At 38.0% G+C, this 14,988-nt stretch overlaps 1 protein-coding gene across 3 annotated transcripts in view; it reads left to right on the top strand.

Annotated features, from left to right (window-relative positions):
- LOC145669648 (ankyrin repeat and sterile alpha motif domain-containing protein 1B-like) overlaps positions 1-14,988 on the top strand; it is a 332,601-nt gene that overhangs the window by 225,647 nt on the left and 91,966 nt on the right. For all 3 annotated transcript variants that reach the window (XM_081737896.1, XM_081737895.1, XM_081737894.1), the window contains exon 10: positions 10,043-10,205. In XM_081737896.1, the coding sequence (XP_081594022.1) occupies positions 10,043-10,205 (163 nt within the window). The remainder of the gene's footprint in view (positions 1-10,042; positions 10,206-14,988) is intronic.

Below are 14,988 nucleotides of genomic sequence, written 5' to 3'. Positions count from 1 at the left end.
CAATTCCAAAACGTGGAGAGACCATCTGAAGACCATTGTGGAGTTTGTAATGAGTGGTACTACGGTATCTTAAACGAGGATGATTGTGTGGAATGCACAAACTGTAAAACTTGGTTCCATGAGAAGTGCGTTGAAGAAGGAAACAATCCGTTCTTCTTATGTCAAAAGTGCAATGTAAATCAGTGATATGTTAATATAAGTGACACGTCATATTATTTCAACACATAGGAGCTAACATATAGGAAGAATTGTCTATATTTTGGGTGGTGTCTCAATTTCGAGTAGTTGGTTGTTTCAATTGGATTGTGCTGCATTCTGTATGTTATTGCTAGTGTGGAAAGCAGAAGGCGTCCAATGGCCGATAGGCGTCTTCTGCTATGCACAGTAGCAGTAACACATTCAGAATGCAACATAATTCAAGTGAAACGACAGACTACCCGGAATTAAGGCACCACACTAAATATGGGTACCTTTGCCTAATTATCTTTAACACAAGTGTTTGCTTTGCTACAACTTTAAAATGTCCAAGTTTGAAATATAGTTCCAACCTGTTCCATCCAGGAAGTGAACAAATGGATGGGGGCTTATACATTTTCTGCATTCGGTTTGTTACTTGCACTATTTAGAACATTTTAAAATTTACCTATGATGACAGTATTTAAATGTTCCTCTTACATGATACTTACGCATAGAGATGTGCTATTTTCTTTTATACCTTTTCAATATAATTTACGAGAAGTGTCGGAAGTGCCCCTACCAATTGTCAGAATTCCCCAACATAATCGGGGAATCCCGACATCACGTACAAGTAGCTTTTGTGCATAATTAAAGACACCACAATTTCTTCCGAAGTACGCAAAAGGTATATTTACGGGAGCGAATGTCTGAAGTACCATTGTGTGTGAGGTCATTTTCGTACGTATAAATTGAAAAGCTCTGTGAACATATATGTGCGTAGGGTGTTGGAAATGTCCCATATTACCTTATAGTAGTAGGGTGGGTGCGCCATATATGGAATACGTTCCTAATATGAAATACCAGATTATTTTGTCTGCTATGTTCTGCCACTGAGTGGACTGTACGTAAACTTGTACACCGTGGCGCCCTTAATCTGCGCATGAGTGGTTTGCTGCCGAACGATAACAAGCCATTTTCTTTTGTTGCAGAATATTTTTCTGAAGAACTTGAGTTTTTCGAACGTATCTTTCCATACTGCTGAATGTACGCAAAGAGTTATGTATTATTGCTGAGTTTGTGATATTTAGATTACATATATAGTGTACCATAAAGTCATAAAGATTCAGTACACAGAGAATCACGTAAGCGTGTGTAGGAAGAGAACTATCCAAAATGGCGATTTTCCCAATATGGAATACTAGCAGGATCCTAATTTGGAATATTCCTAATTATAATAACTACTACTACTAGTACTACTACTACTACTCTTAAAGAAAGGAAGAAAGAAATTTATTAGCTTAAGGAAAGGAACAAAGGAAATATTCGGGCCTCGAACTCCGAGATCACATGGGCCTTTAAATTAAGTCTGCGAATTCGAAAGGACTTGACCCTGGCCTAAGAAAAAAGTATCATCCCGGAATACGCCTAATGATACTGAGGGAAAGCAGGGAAAACCTCACCAAAGGCCGGCGCCAGGATAGGCGGTCTGAGCAGAGATCGTGCCCATCCTCGAATTATCCAAACATCGCATTGTAGACAAATGAGCATGTTTTGTTCTAGTATTCCATTTTAAGAGCCTCCTTTAGCCTAACCGGCATAACCGTGGGACGTAAAACTTAAATATTTCATTTCATTTTTTCCATTTTAAGAGCAGGTAGTGTTCCATATTAGGAGCGGGGTGTGCCTAATATGGGAAATTGAGTTTCTTTCAATTTTGTAATATTGTAAAAAATCATTAATGAGGAACAAACTTTCATACTTGTATTTTGTTTTGCAAAGGTACCACAAGTAGTATGATGCATAATATTTTTATTCTGGAATACGCATTTCTGAGAAATAAAGAAGAAACAAAAAGTATTCCATATTCGGTGCCTTTACCCTAGTATCGTGTAGTGTTGAACCCTCAAAATTTGAACCCCTCCGAACAAAAATTTCTGGGTGCGCTCCTGGTACCGAATGTATGCTGGAAAGAAGGTACAAAGCAGGTGAACTTCAATATGCTTAATATAATAAGTTAAAACTTTAATAAATCTCTAGAAAGATCATCATCATTAAAAGAGGCTGCTAAAAAACAGAAAATAATTCACCTATCATAATAAGTACTTATTTAATTTAATTTATTATAAAGTAGTGACTACCTACTATTACAAGCTCATGGTGTCTATCGGTCACAAAAATAACGAAATCAGAAAACGGTCATGAAAGTCATAAAATTTAGCTTCTGTGTCACGATTTTTTGTCTCATTACAAATATCAGTAGAAGCGGGAAAATTTTGTTCTATGATACATCAAAATGGTTGGCTTTAAACGGTACCAAATCGCAAGCAAAGCACGCTTCTATCGCATGTATGAAAGCTCGGTCTAATTCGCACCTAAATTCGCTCCTGAGATTGTCCTTCAACTGGCATCATTGAGCAGTGGCGATGCAAATCCCATCGCATTGCCGAAACCACCTACGCATCTAACCAGCTTATTCAACTGTGAGAAGACACGAAGGGCCTTATGCAGAGCCGTTTTGACATATGATTAACGTCATACTAAAGGCCTGACTACTACAGGAAACTTGTTAGTAGGACTCTTTAGTATGGCACTAATCACGCGTCAGAACGACCCATCATAAGGCCACAAGTTTTCACCGCTCCGCGGAACAACTTTTGAAAGTAAAGATAAGATAAAGATAAGTGCTAAAGAATATAGGTACTATTATTAGTTTTAATGTTACGAAATTTTATGGTTTGGCAAAGAAAAGGCCACGAAAACGTCGCGAAATTTCATTTTGGAATTTTAGTAGACATCCTGAAACGGTTATTTCTTCAGTTTCTTACTCTGTTTGTTCTCTACTTCATAATTCAGGGAGATAGAAGGAAAGTTTATGATGTTAAAAAGGAAATGTATAACACGTTTAGTTTGTGAAGCAAGCGAAGTGTACCCCCAACTTTTTTTTTTAAAGAGTAAAGCAGAAAACAAAAAGGTTGAAAAATGAATACGTATGTATGAGTTGTCTCAAAAGCCATCAAACAAAGCGACATGACGGTTTGTGTATAATATTTAAATTGCTAACACCTTCAGCCAGTTTTAAATAAGGATTGCTTTTCATACCGGAAATGAAAGTCTGGTTTCGCCACAAAATCGTTCATGTCTCCCCAGTGTCTCACTGTGTACTTCGTACATCTGTACAACGATTGTGTGTAAAACAAAAAGAAAGCGTTCTTAGTGTTATCGCTACGAGCACCGCAATTGTACCGACTCGTTCTCGTGGTTAAAAGTATAATAGCCATTTAAAAAAAAAAAAAAAAAGAAAAGAAAGAAAAGAAAAAGAAAAAGAAAAAACAATGCTTTTTGAAAAGCACTGAAAATTATATTTTGTGGGCGAGGAGGTGGTGTTATTTTATTAACTACGTTTACAAAAATGCAGTAAAATGAAGAAATGGGACTAACAAGTAAAGGGTCCAAATGGATGAATCGAATTGCGGGATAAGACATAGTGCGTTTGATAGAGTATGTAAAAATGTGTATATGTGCAAAATTATAGCGGATGAGTGCCATAAGAAACGGAGGTGGAGGGGGTCAAAATTGGTTTGGAGAAGTGCTATGCTGTTATTGAAATACATCAAATAAAACTGTTAAATCGTCAAAATAGTGAAAGATAGACAACGTAAACGATGGTAGTTTCACATATTGGCAAGAGAAGAATGGGCAGAGTAGATCACGAATCTCCGCTGCCATCTTGAAATCCGCCATTTTGAAATCTCATACTTTTTGAAATGGAAAGGTAGTCATGTGATATATCAATTAGGACCACTATGTTCTCACAAAGTCAATTATGAAGTTAAGTCATTGTTATCTATACTTATTTGGACGATTTAGAATCATCTTTATAGTTATAATGTATTTACGAAAATTTAGGAGAGTGATACTCGTAGTTGAAAGTTCGGATTCTTCTATGTGAAACTACTATTGTTTACGTTGTTTGTCTTTCACTGTTTTCACGATTCAACAGTTTATTTGATGTATTTCAATAACGTGGTATACCTAGGTAGCCTTTTTCCCACCAACTTTGACCCGTAGATGCCGCCGTGGCTCAGTGGTAGAGCGTTCAGCTCTGGTGCTTGAAGTCCCGGGTTCGATCCCAGCTCCCGCCGTGTGAACTTTGTGGTGGACAAACCGTGTGCGTGGGTTTTCTCGGGGTTCTCCCGTTTCCTCCTACTTTTTTCATTCCACCATTTCATTAATTTCTCATAATCACCGTCTCCTTTAGCCTAACCGGCATAACCGTGGGACGTAAAACTTAAAGATTTCATTTCATTTCAACTTTGACCACCTCCCCCTCCGTTTCTTATGACGCTCAGCCGGTATAACTTTGCACATGTACATATTTTCACCTCCTCTGTCAAGCACACTAAATCCCATCCCACAACTCGATTCATCCATTTGGACCCTTTACGTGTAAGACTAAAATCATTCGGCACTCCTAAAGTTTGAGTAAAGGTATTAAAGATATTAGGGAAATAGCTCACACCTAATGCTTTTACCCTTAGACCCTGTAGACGGAGAGCTTATTCACATTTGGCTTGCAAAATTTTACCGGAGCTATTCTCTACTCATTTCTGTTAAGTTGGGTGCAGTGATGATCAGTGCCAGATACTGGTTTGATGGCGTGGGCTACCACTAACCTTTATAACAGTTGTACATTATTATTATTATTATTATTATTATTATTATTATTATTATTATTATTATTATTATTATTATTATTATTATTATTATTATTATTGCAGTGTAGTTTCCTCGTTATTATACAGTCTTCAAAGTAAGAAAGAAACTAACAACACACTTCCCTTTTATCAAGTAGACAAATATGAGTTTCTCTTCACTAGCAAGACTTATATTACAGTATTACAGAAAAAGATCGTGCATTTCTACCTTCATTTGTTGCATGAAGTAGCTCTACATTTTGCATTGGATACGTGATAACCCTAGTCATCAGAGTAAATGGAAACTATTCGAGTAATAAAGAACGCTGAAATTGGCAATTAGCAACGAAGAAGCCTCAGTTTGTTAAGAGCCTTCACAACGAATCGCAAATAATGAAACAAGTATTTATAACAGCTATGCCAACTATCGCAAAGTACTATAAAACACACAATTTTCCTTGTGTTGACGCACAACGCTACGGAACGAGACTCAGGATGTCCGAGATAATTCCCAGAGCCTCCATAAATGTCTTGTTATTACTCGTATAATTTCCCTGTTCTCTTCAGTTACGCCCAAGAAACCGATTTCTCTGAGATAACTGGTGTTGCCTGACAGCCCGCTCGTACATTGTGGGTGGAGGTGGAGCGAAGGGGTGCACTGATAACTACATGATTCTTGCTGCAGTAGAGTAACTAGAGAAGTGGTTTCTGCTGCGTTGTCGTATCGAAGACGGCGTGCAAAATCATTGAAAGACGATACTAAGGTATAAAATTATCAATATAATTTAGTTTATATTATAATTATTTTTATTTTGTAATATTTTTGGGCTACCGCCTGTAGGCTTGGTAGCCTATAAAATATGTCACTGGTGATGATGGATGAGATGATTTCATGCTTGGAAGTGGTGCAAAACCAAAGTGGTAGTCATATTCCAAGATGACCGCCACGCGTACGCCTTCCTAATAATTTACTACAATTGTTTTGTGAAAATTTGATATCTTATACGTGTATCCCCTCTTTTATACATATATATATATATATATATATATATATATATATATATATATATATATATATATATATATATATTTCAGGTTGAACATTGCGGATTTTCAAAAAAAAAAATCGCAATATTTTTGAATACACATAACAACAACAACAACACAAAGATTAGACTCAAATATCAAACTCTTTTATGAAATACAGAGTGGTCCATAAGTCAGTACAGTGGATTATTTTGGAAACAAACACAATTAAAGCAAATCTGACCAGCGGCGGACGGACTTGCGTAAAGGAGCTATCGATTGATGCATACGTGGTGAATGGCGGCCATCTTAATGACCGCCATCTTGGATTCAGTTTTTTTTTTTAAATGGGAAGGTAAGCATGTGACACATCAATTATCACTGCTTTCAGCAGGGGAATGCAGTCCCGCAAGCAGAAATGCGTTATCATGTCCCGTTCCAAAATTATAATGCCCCAAAGTCCCCTGCAGGATGTGCTCCACATGTTGCCCGTCTATTGCGATTGCCCGACCGGCGTCTCTTAATGCAGTCCTCCTGAATCCGTAATAACACAGCGGCGGTGATGCTATCACAAGCGTCCTGAATACGTCCCTGTAGGTGTGCAACATCCTGAATCTTCTTCTGATACACCAGGTGTTTTAAGTGTCCCCATAAAAACATCCAAGGGAGTGAGGTGCGGCTACACGGGCTGGCCACTCCACAGGGCCTCGGCGACCGATCCAACGTCCAGAAAAATGCAGATCCAAACATTCCCACACAGGCAGCGCATAATGCGGTGGGGCATCATCTTGCTGAAAATATCGCGACAAAGTGGCATCACGGCGGAGAAGTAACGGAAACACTAACTCCTGTAACATGTCCAGATATCGGACACCATTTAGGGTACCAGGAATGAATAAGGGTCCTATTATCGATGTGTTCCATATGCCATACCACACCATGATATGAGCAGGGGTAACCCTCTTGCAGGGATTGATCGCATGTGGGTTTGCATCCGACCAATATCACATGTTCTGGCGATTCACTTCCTCATCCAAATAAAAGTTTGCCTCGTCTGTAAAGAGAACGCTGGCTGGGAAATGCGGATCTCGGTCATATTGTGACAAAGCCCAATTGGCGAATTCCATGCGCCAGTCTGGATCATCCTCTGAAAGGTTGTGGACAAGCTACCGCTTGAAGGGATGTCACTTGATCGTATGGAGAATTCTCATCACAGAAGCACGTGGTACGCCTGTTATCGCTGATAGTTGTCTTGTGCTGCGCTTTGGATCTTTCACACTCGCAGCAAACACCATTGTGGATGTCTCCTCATCTGTCACGGTTCGTGGGGGACCTGACCGTGGTCTGTCTGCAACGTTACCAATTACACTGAATTTCCTAATGAGGTAGCTAACGGTGTTTTGGCGTATTGCAGGTCTTTTGGGGTGGCGCGCGTTGAAGTCCTGGGCAATCACATGACTGCTTCTTTCCCCAGACATTAGGATGATGTAAATTTTTTCCTGCTTCGTCAGTGCCATCTTGCTCTAATTGCAACGAAAAGAAAACCTGTCAAATTTTGGGCGTCACGTCTTTCTTCCAGCGTTAATGCCATGTCGCTCGCCCTGCAAGGAAACTGAAAACTGTCAACTTTGGAACGTCATAACTTTGAAACGGGACATGATAACGCATTTCTGCTTGCGGCTCTACATTCCCCTGAAGAAAAGAGTGTTAATTGATGTGTTACATTCTTGCCTTCCTATTTGAAAAAAATAACCTGAATCCAAGAAGTTCGGCCATCAAGATGGCCGCCATTCACCATGCATGCATCAATCGGTAGCTCCTTTACCCAAGTCCGCCCTCCGCTAGTCATATTTGCTTTAGTCATGTTTGTTTCCTAAATAATCCACTGTACTAAGACTTATGGACTACCCTGTAGTATGTTACGAAGTTTATATCTAGAAAAAACATGAGCGGTGACTAATGTTTTTCTTTGAAACGTTGATTTTTAAAAATGCCAAGTTCGTTTTTCGGACAATTTTCAACAATTTTTAAATGGTATTTGTAGTGTTAGGCTTGAATGTGCATTAGGCATACTTTATTTTTTAATCAATATCTTCAAAAATACTGGAGCTACAGCATTTACAGCAAATTTTTATAAAGTGCAAAATACACTTACACGTTAATATAAAATGGCTAGTTAAAAGAAAGAAAAAACTGATCATCTAACAAAATAAATGAATGCTTCTTTCCTCCTCTCCAAATATAGTACAACTTTGTGAACTGAAATGAAATAATAATAATAATAATAATCAGCAGCCATCATTTGTTGGTTTGATATGAATTTACTCAGTACTCTGCGAAAGCACGTCTACTCTCACTGTGTTTTGTGTACGGTAAAACTTTATACAAACGAAATAAGTCAGCCCTGCACTATTAGTCCCATTTCTTCGTTTTACCGCGCCAAAATCTTAACCTTTTTAGTAGATACTTCCTAACTGAAAAATAATACAGTGGTTTTTAAACATAGTCTACACTAAAAGATTTAACAAAACATTTTTTGGGTTCAGCGCCATCTTTTATCTTCTAAACGACCTATTTTACAGGTTCGCTCGATTAAACTTGGACGCTGCTTCATAACAAAAACGTGCAGCATATCTCTTATATGGTTCTCACGTGTTTATTCTAATAAATCTTGTAGTTATCTTTCAGTACAGTGCATTGACACACGCAGATACATACAACAAACGAAGAAGGAAACTAAAATTTAGTGAGAAAGAACAGGAGAATCATGTTTGTTTTAATTAACAATAGCAACCTCTTACGTTCCCCATGTCGAGTTCGTCGTCTCTGAATCGTATCGGGTCGAAAACCTAAAAAAATGATACTGTACAATACAGTGATAGGACAGGTCTTGGGTTACGTGGGTCACAACTCTTGTCTGGGTCACCATGTTACGGGTCTGTCCGAGAGACTGCGGGTCTAGCGGCCGTGTGTGTAACTGCTTCTGAGTCTTCCGGGCCACATCACAATATACATTGAACTATTGTGTATATATAATGTAAAGTATTTATCATCTATGATAAATCTGTATTCACTCCTGTGTTCCCTGAAGCATCTTACATGTCTGAGTTCTATCATTTGTAGGATGGGCAGTTGTAAACTTCTTGTGACATTCCACAATGTGTAATTTTCTTCACTCACCCATTGCTTGTCTAGTTTTCAATTGAATATTTACCGTAAAACTTCATTGTCGAAACACCTCAAACTTGACTACCAATTCAATTTATTCCGGAGTTCTGCTTAGCGTACGCGCCTTTGGTGTGCACATTAATCAGTAGTCCACGTCTCATATAGCCTCGCTGCTGAACGGGACGTTAAACTCAAAATCAACTTAACTCAATTTATTCTGTTTCATATGGAGTAAGAATTTGTGTTGTAAATGCTTTTCAACACCAAAGGATGATCTTAAGAATTTAATTTTCTGGAAATAACGTGAGGAATTAAAAGTTGATTGTTACAAAATAATGAGAAAGAAATGCCGTAAACAATTTACGAGAAGAAAGAGTGATAGATGTCGTCGGAAATGTCAGATCTTGAGAGGCCCTTATCCTCGTGGAGATATTCTGAACTTTATAGGTTACGCGGATGATATTTAAATGTCAGCAAACGCTAGGTAGCTTTTGGTTGGCGCCCATTAGCGAAAGGGTTCTCACAATGTCCAATCCACCAGTATAATCCAACAACCGTATTCGAATGCAGAGTGTTTGTGTTTTGGATTGAAGACCATATTCAGGGAAACCTCCGATTACACTTAACCAACGAACTGAGAGATCCATAACGTGTACCTAATCGAGCATCCTAGCTATAAACCGATTCAAATCATTTGTTTGTTTGTCTGTCTCTTTATTTTCATTGCATGACTGATTGCAGTGAGTGCCCTTCAGCATGCATGGACCGAGACAGAGTGTGTATACCTAATGATTGTTTTTGTTGTGTGTGTTTAGACTGTGACCGTGTTCTCGAACAATGCGTGGAAATACATTAATCGAAGTAGTAGTAGGGACGTACGTGGGAGAAGTGTAGTTCGATTACCGGGAGGTGGTTGGGTGTTTTTCAATATGATCTGCTCAGAAGTTCTGTCTCTAATATGTTTCTCTCCTACCCAGGAGTACAAGAGGCGGTCGAGGGATATTGAAACTGAGACGGAGGAGGACTTCTTCCCATCTTTAGATGCCTCCAGTGGTAGCTTATCAAGTAGTGTGTCGTTATCGGACAAGAGTGTTTCAACAGATAACGTCGAAGAATACCTGGGTGATGCACCTTTTGCCGGTAAGTACACAGAAAATATTACATATATGTATAGTTATCTAATTTGCATATAATTTATCAGGAACACTCAATAGTATAGATGAGTTGGTGCGTTCCATACCTAAGTTCCGGTGGCAAAATAGTTAGGGCCCACGCCTTTGATGTGAGAGACTCATGTTCGATTCGCAGCGGGACAAGGTCGCCCATATTGTGGTTTCCAAGGGGGAACAAGTATACGCCACATTTCAAATATAGGTTCAAATTTTGCTGTAACTACTGTAAAAATTCAATTGGGTTTTTGATTTCCCGAAGTACGATTTCCTCTAGGGGGGGCAAGCACCCCGCCTTGCCCCCCTAATGGGTGCCCTTGCAGCGGGATATATGTGATTTAGATCCGTAGAACTAAGGTGCAAAGCTTCATCTTAAATAGTTTTGGCGTTAACAAGGAACCATAATTGTTTCAATCAAAATTTGGCATTAGCGTGAGTAGGTATCCAATCTGCAACATAAAGCATTATATTAGTTCAGCGTTTCTTAAGCTTTTTCAAATGGGGACCACATTTTAGTCAAATTGTTGTATGGACCGTCCTATTTTTTGCCCTTCTTGAAAGCAAAATCATCATTTTTGTTTCTTTAAACATATGTTAATACTGGTATATGTACACTTTGAAATTATATTAATTATTTTTTTTAAATTTTATATTATAATTGATAGAAGATTGATTATTATTACATTTTTCAATTCTTGAAGGCTCTCAAGAATAGTTTACAATAATCTATATAAGCTGTTAGTATTTGTGTAATGTATATCTGATACTCTTAACTGTGGTGTGTGATGGGCAGTTCACTTGAATATTATTATTATTATTGTTATTTTAATACAGTGAAACCTGTCTTCAGCGGAATCGAGCGGGACTCGCAAAAATTTCCGTTAAAGACAGGTTTCCGCTTAATGGAGATAGACCTTTCCGTTAAAAAAATATATATGCTTATAACGGACATAATGAGAAAATATATTGATGTACGCAACTTGTTCAATTACAGTACTTTTTCCTTCTACGGATTAATACCCAAAAAAATCTTAAAATAAACACGAAATATGCTGTGCACACTTTCCTTTATTTTTCCCAATAGTCAAGCAGGGTTTTTTGCATACATTGCTACTACTTGGCTGCGGTATACTTCAGGACACAGAAAAGCTTTCTCTGGAATTTTGAAAGTCCTCTGAACTCTTTCCTCCTTGTTTTCACGACACGTGATGGAGATATATAACTTCTGCTTTACCTCAATTCCTTTTTTCCAGAACTTTGTTTTGTCAGTTTTCTTCTCATTTTTGTTGGCTGTCGCTAGTTGCTACACAAGCGGAACAGAAGTACGCCTACAAAGAAGACTGACAGCTGACATGCTACGTAGGACTAGCGAAAAATTGTGGGAGCTGAATATGAGTAGTGAATGACGAAGGTCAACACTGCCCATAAAGATTTAACAAAAGAACGAAGTATTTATCGCAGACAGTATATGCTTACCCTCTCACAGGATGTTTAAAAATTTTCTAAACGATGTAGTCTGAAACTCAGAATTTTCCGTTAAAGGTTTATTTTGCTTTCCGTTGTCCGCGTAACACAGTTTCCGCTTAATAAAGGGACTTTTACATGTCTTTTACTCCAAAATCCATGGGACCATGAAATATTTCCCTTTAAGACAGTTTTCCGTTTAATAAAGGGTCCGTTGAAGGCAGGTTTTACTGTATTTAGATAACGCTCCTTCACGATTCTGCTCATCTGTGAAAAGTTGGTGAGACAATTTGCTCAGGCAAGTAACCTGATGCTGTTACGAGAAAACCAGCTAAGTAACAGCAGTATTTCCACTTCGATATTTATGACACTATATTAAGTAGTTCCGAGTGCTGCGGACTATGTATGTGAAACGCAAATCACCAATCTCAAGTTTATTCAATCCCTCTTGGGATAGTTTGTATTTTTTTTTTTTTATTTCTTCGTAGAAGACATTATTAATATTATATGCTTAATATGTCGAAGTTTAACGTCAAATTCAGCTTATTATGTTAATTAATATTGTAATTTGAAAGAGAGGAGAGATCACTCATTGCTGTAGAAATGTAAAGAATTATGTTAACAAATGTTATTATTATTATTCGTCTTAACTTATGTTTTTTACATTTTCACCCAAAAAAATAAGTATAAAAAAGTAATTCCATTAACCGAGTGTAAGTGTAAAGCTAACATCAGAAAGAAAAATCATTATTAATTGCATCTTTGTGTATGTTGTGCAGACATGCGTTGTGATTTAGCATATTTCTCGTTCGATAGTTAGCAACTCCTATGCACGTGACCGAACTTTGTTGCACGTATTTTATTGTCCTTGCTTGAATCATCCGTGAAGCAACACCTAACAGCTCAAACAGGCGAAACAGTTAAAGCAGCTGAAATCTGGACGACCAATTGAGGTCAGCAGACCACAATTTGACAAACATTGTATTAGTTGGTTCTACTTCAACTTTTTTTTTTTTTTATCTCACACTGAGGCCTTATGAGCGGAGCCATACTTTTAAAATAGAATTTGAACTACCACTCGTGTTTGTATATATATAATGGTGACAAATGGGAATACCTGATAAAACCAATTATTTGCATTGTGTAATATTTCGACAGAAAAAGGGAAGTTCTGATGTTCTGCTTCGGGTTGGTAACACTGACCGGAGATCAAATTTTGTTCTTTTCCAATTTCGAAATAGATCTCGAAGTTGCTAATTGTTTATAGTCAAAACAAACAAATATGTGTTGTAATTGCATTTTCCCCTTAGGCCTGCCATCTACTGAGACAACACTTTTGTCTTTTTTGTCAGTAAGATGCTTCACCTAAGGAGAAATAGTAGAATTTAAGTCTTGCCTTGTTCCACTAACAAATTTCAGCATCTCCAGGATTAACACGACCCTAATCAAGGAATACGTTTTCATCACATCCTCATGGATGTCGCTGGTACCCAAGGGGTTAATTTTAAAGCTACCAAGTTTGAACACGATATTTACCAAACGTGAATCAAGAAATAGCTCAAAAATTAACAAGTTTGTTGTAAATATCCGTATATTCAAAGACATACGCTGAGCACGCAAGGAATTTTACAAAGGGATTTCGAGTTTCGGAAACCTAGTTCAAGGAAAGATTACACATAAAGAAAATTTTCTGGTATAAAGCCTATTATATATTTTAAAAATCGATTTATATACTTTATTTTGCAAATGAGTAAATATTGCCTTTCAGTTTCGTGTAATAGGAAATCAAGAATTATGTTACAAAACACATGTCCTTCACGTCAAAGGAAAGCTGGTCGTTGTGGAATTCAAAAGTTAGTTTTTTTTTTTTTTTTTTTTAAAGTATCGAGGCTGTATGAAACATGGACTTACGAGGGAACCGATTCAAGTGCGACACGAAATTGTGGACGGGTTTATGCGCAAACGAAGTGTTTGTGTGTACAATTAAAGCCATTAAAGGAAAAAAATCCTCGATCTCAACCTTTCGGAGATATAGGGGAATAAGATAAAGGTTGGTGCTCCATGTTTTGCTAATTCTTTGAATATGTAGTGATAGTAGAAATAAAAGAGACTTTTAAAAATGAAGAATTTCTTCATCCACGAAACTTCAGTAATATGACACCTTAGACATGAGGGTTATAAAACAGAGGAGTACATAAAAATTCTAGGGAAAGAATGTTTTGGAAGGGGATGGGGAAATAATGGAGAACCATTGATGCCCGAAATATAGGGTGTCCGGAATGGGACTGGAGGTTTTTAAAAGTGTATAGTTTTAATATGGTCAGAGATACAGAAGAAAAAAACATTAATATTGAAGGAAAACTCAAAAAGTTTTGTTCAGCAAATTTTCGTACTTGAACAACTACCGGTGACGGCGCTAGTATCACCGATAAACAGAAATGGCGTCGGCAGTCGAAAAGGCGCAATGCGTGTGGTGGTTTGCAAAAACAAAAAGTGCTGTTCAAGTTCAACGAAACTTTCGACGTGTTTACCACAAGGATCCTCCATCACGCAACAGTATCCGGGCGTGGAAGGATCATTTTTTATCAACGGGGAGTGTAGTGAAACAACACAGCGGTGGTAAATCGCGTGTCAGAAGAAAATGTGGAAGCAATAAGAGTGTTCCTCACGGAGCCCGAGGAAGTCAATTCGCGCAGCGAGCAGACAATTGGCAATTCCAAAGTCAACAGTGCATGATGTGGTACACAAACGATTACGTTTGCGCGCGCATAAGGTGCAATTGTTACAAGAAATTAAGCCCAACGATAAGCCACAGAGAGCAGCATTTGCTACTGAAATTCTGGACAAGATTGATTATGACCATAATTTCCTATTGAACGTTGTTTTCTCCGATGAGGCAACTTTTCACTTATCTGGCTGTTAACAAACACAATGTTAGGATATGGGAATCTGAGAATCCGTATGCGGACGTAGAACATTCTAGAGACAGTCCCAAATTGAATGTTTGGTGTGCTTTAACACATAATGCAGTTATAGGACTCCTTTTTTTTTTTTCATAGAGCAAACCATAACAGGAAATGTGTTTTTAGACATGCTTCAACACTTTGATGTTCCCCAGTTACCTCGTCATTTGCAACCTCAAGTGATATTCCAATTGGATGATGCCCCGCCACTTTGGAGCCTAAAAGTGAGGGAGTACCTTGATACTGATTTCCTAGCCGTTGGATAGGCCATGATGGACCAATTATGTGGCCTCCACGCTCTCCTGATGTTGCTCCCTGGACTTTTTC

The sequence above is a fragment of the Thermobia domestica genome, chromosome 14, assembly GCF_964235325.1.
Source record: "Thermobia domestica chromosome 14, izTheDome1.hap1.1, whole genome shotgun sequence".
NCBI classification, from domain to species: Eukaryota; Metazoa; Arthropoda; class Insecta; order Zygentoma; family Lepismatidae; genus Thermobia; species Thermobia domestica.
The sequence above is the reverse complement of the archived record's forward strand: the minus strand, read 5'-3'. Positions and strand labels throughout refer to the sequence as shown.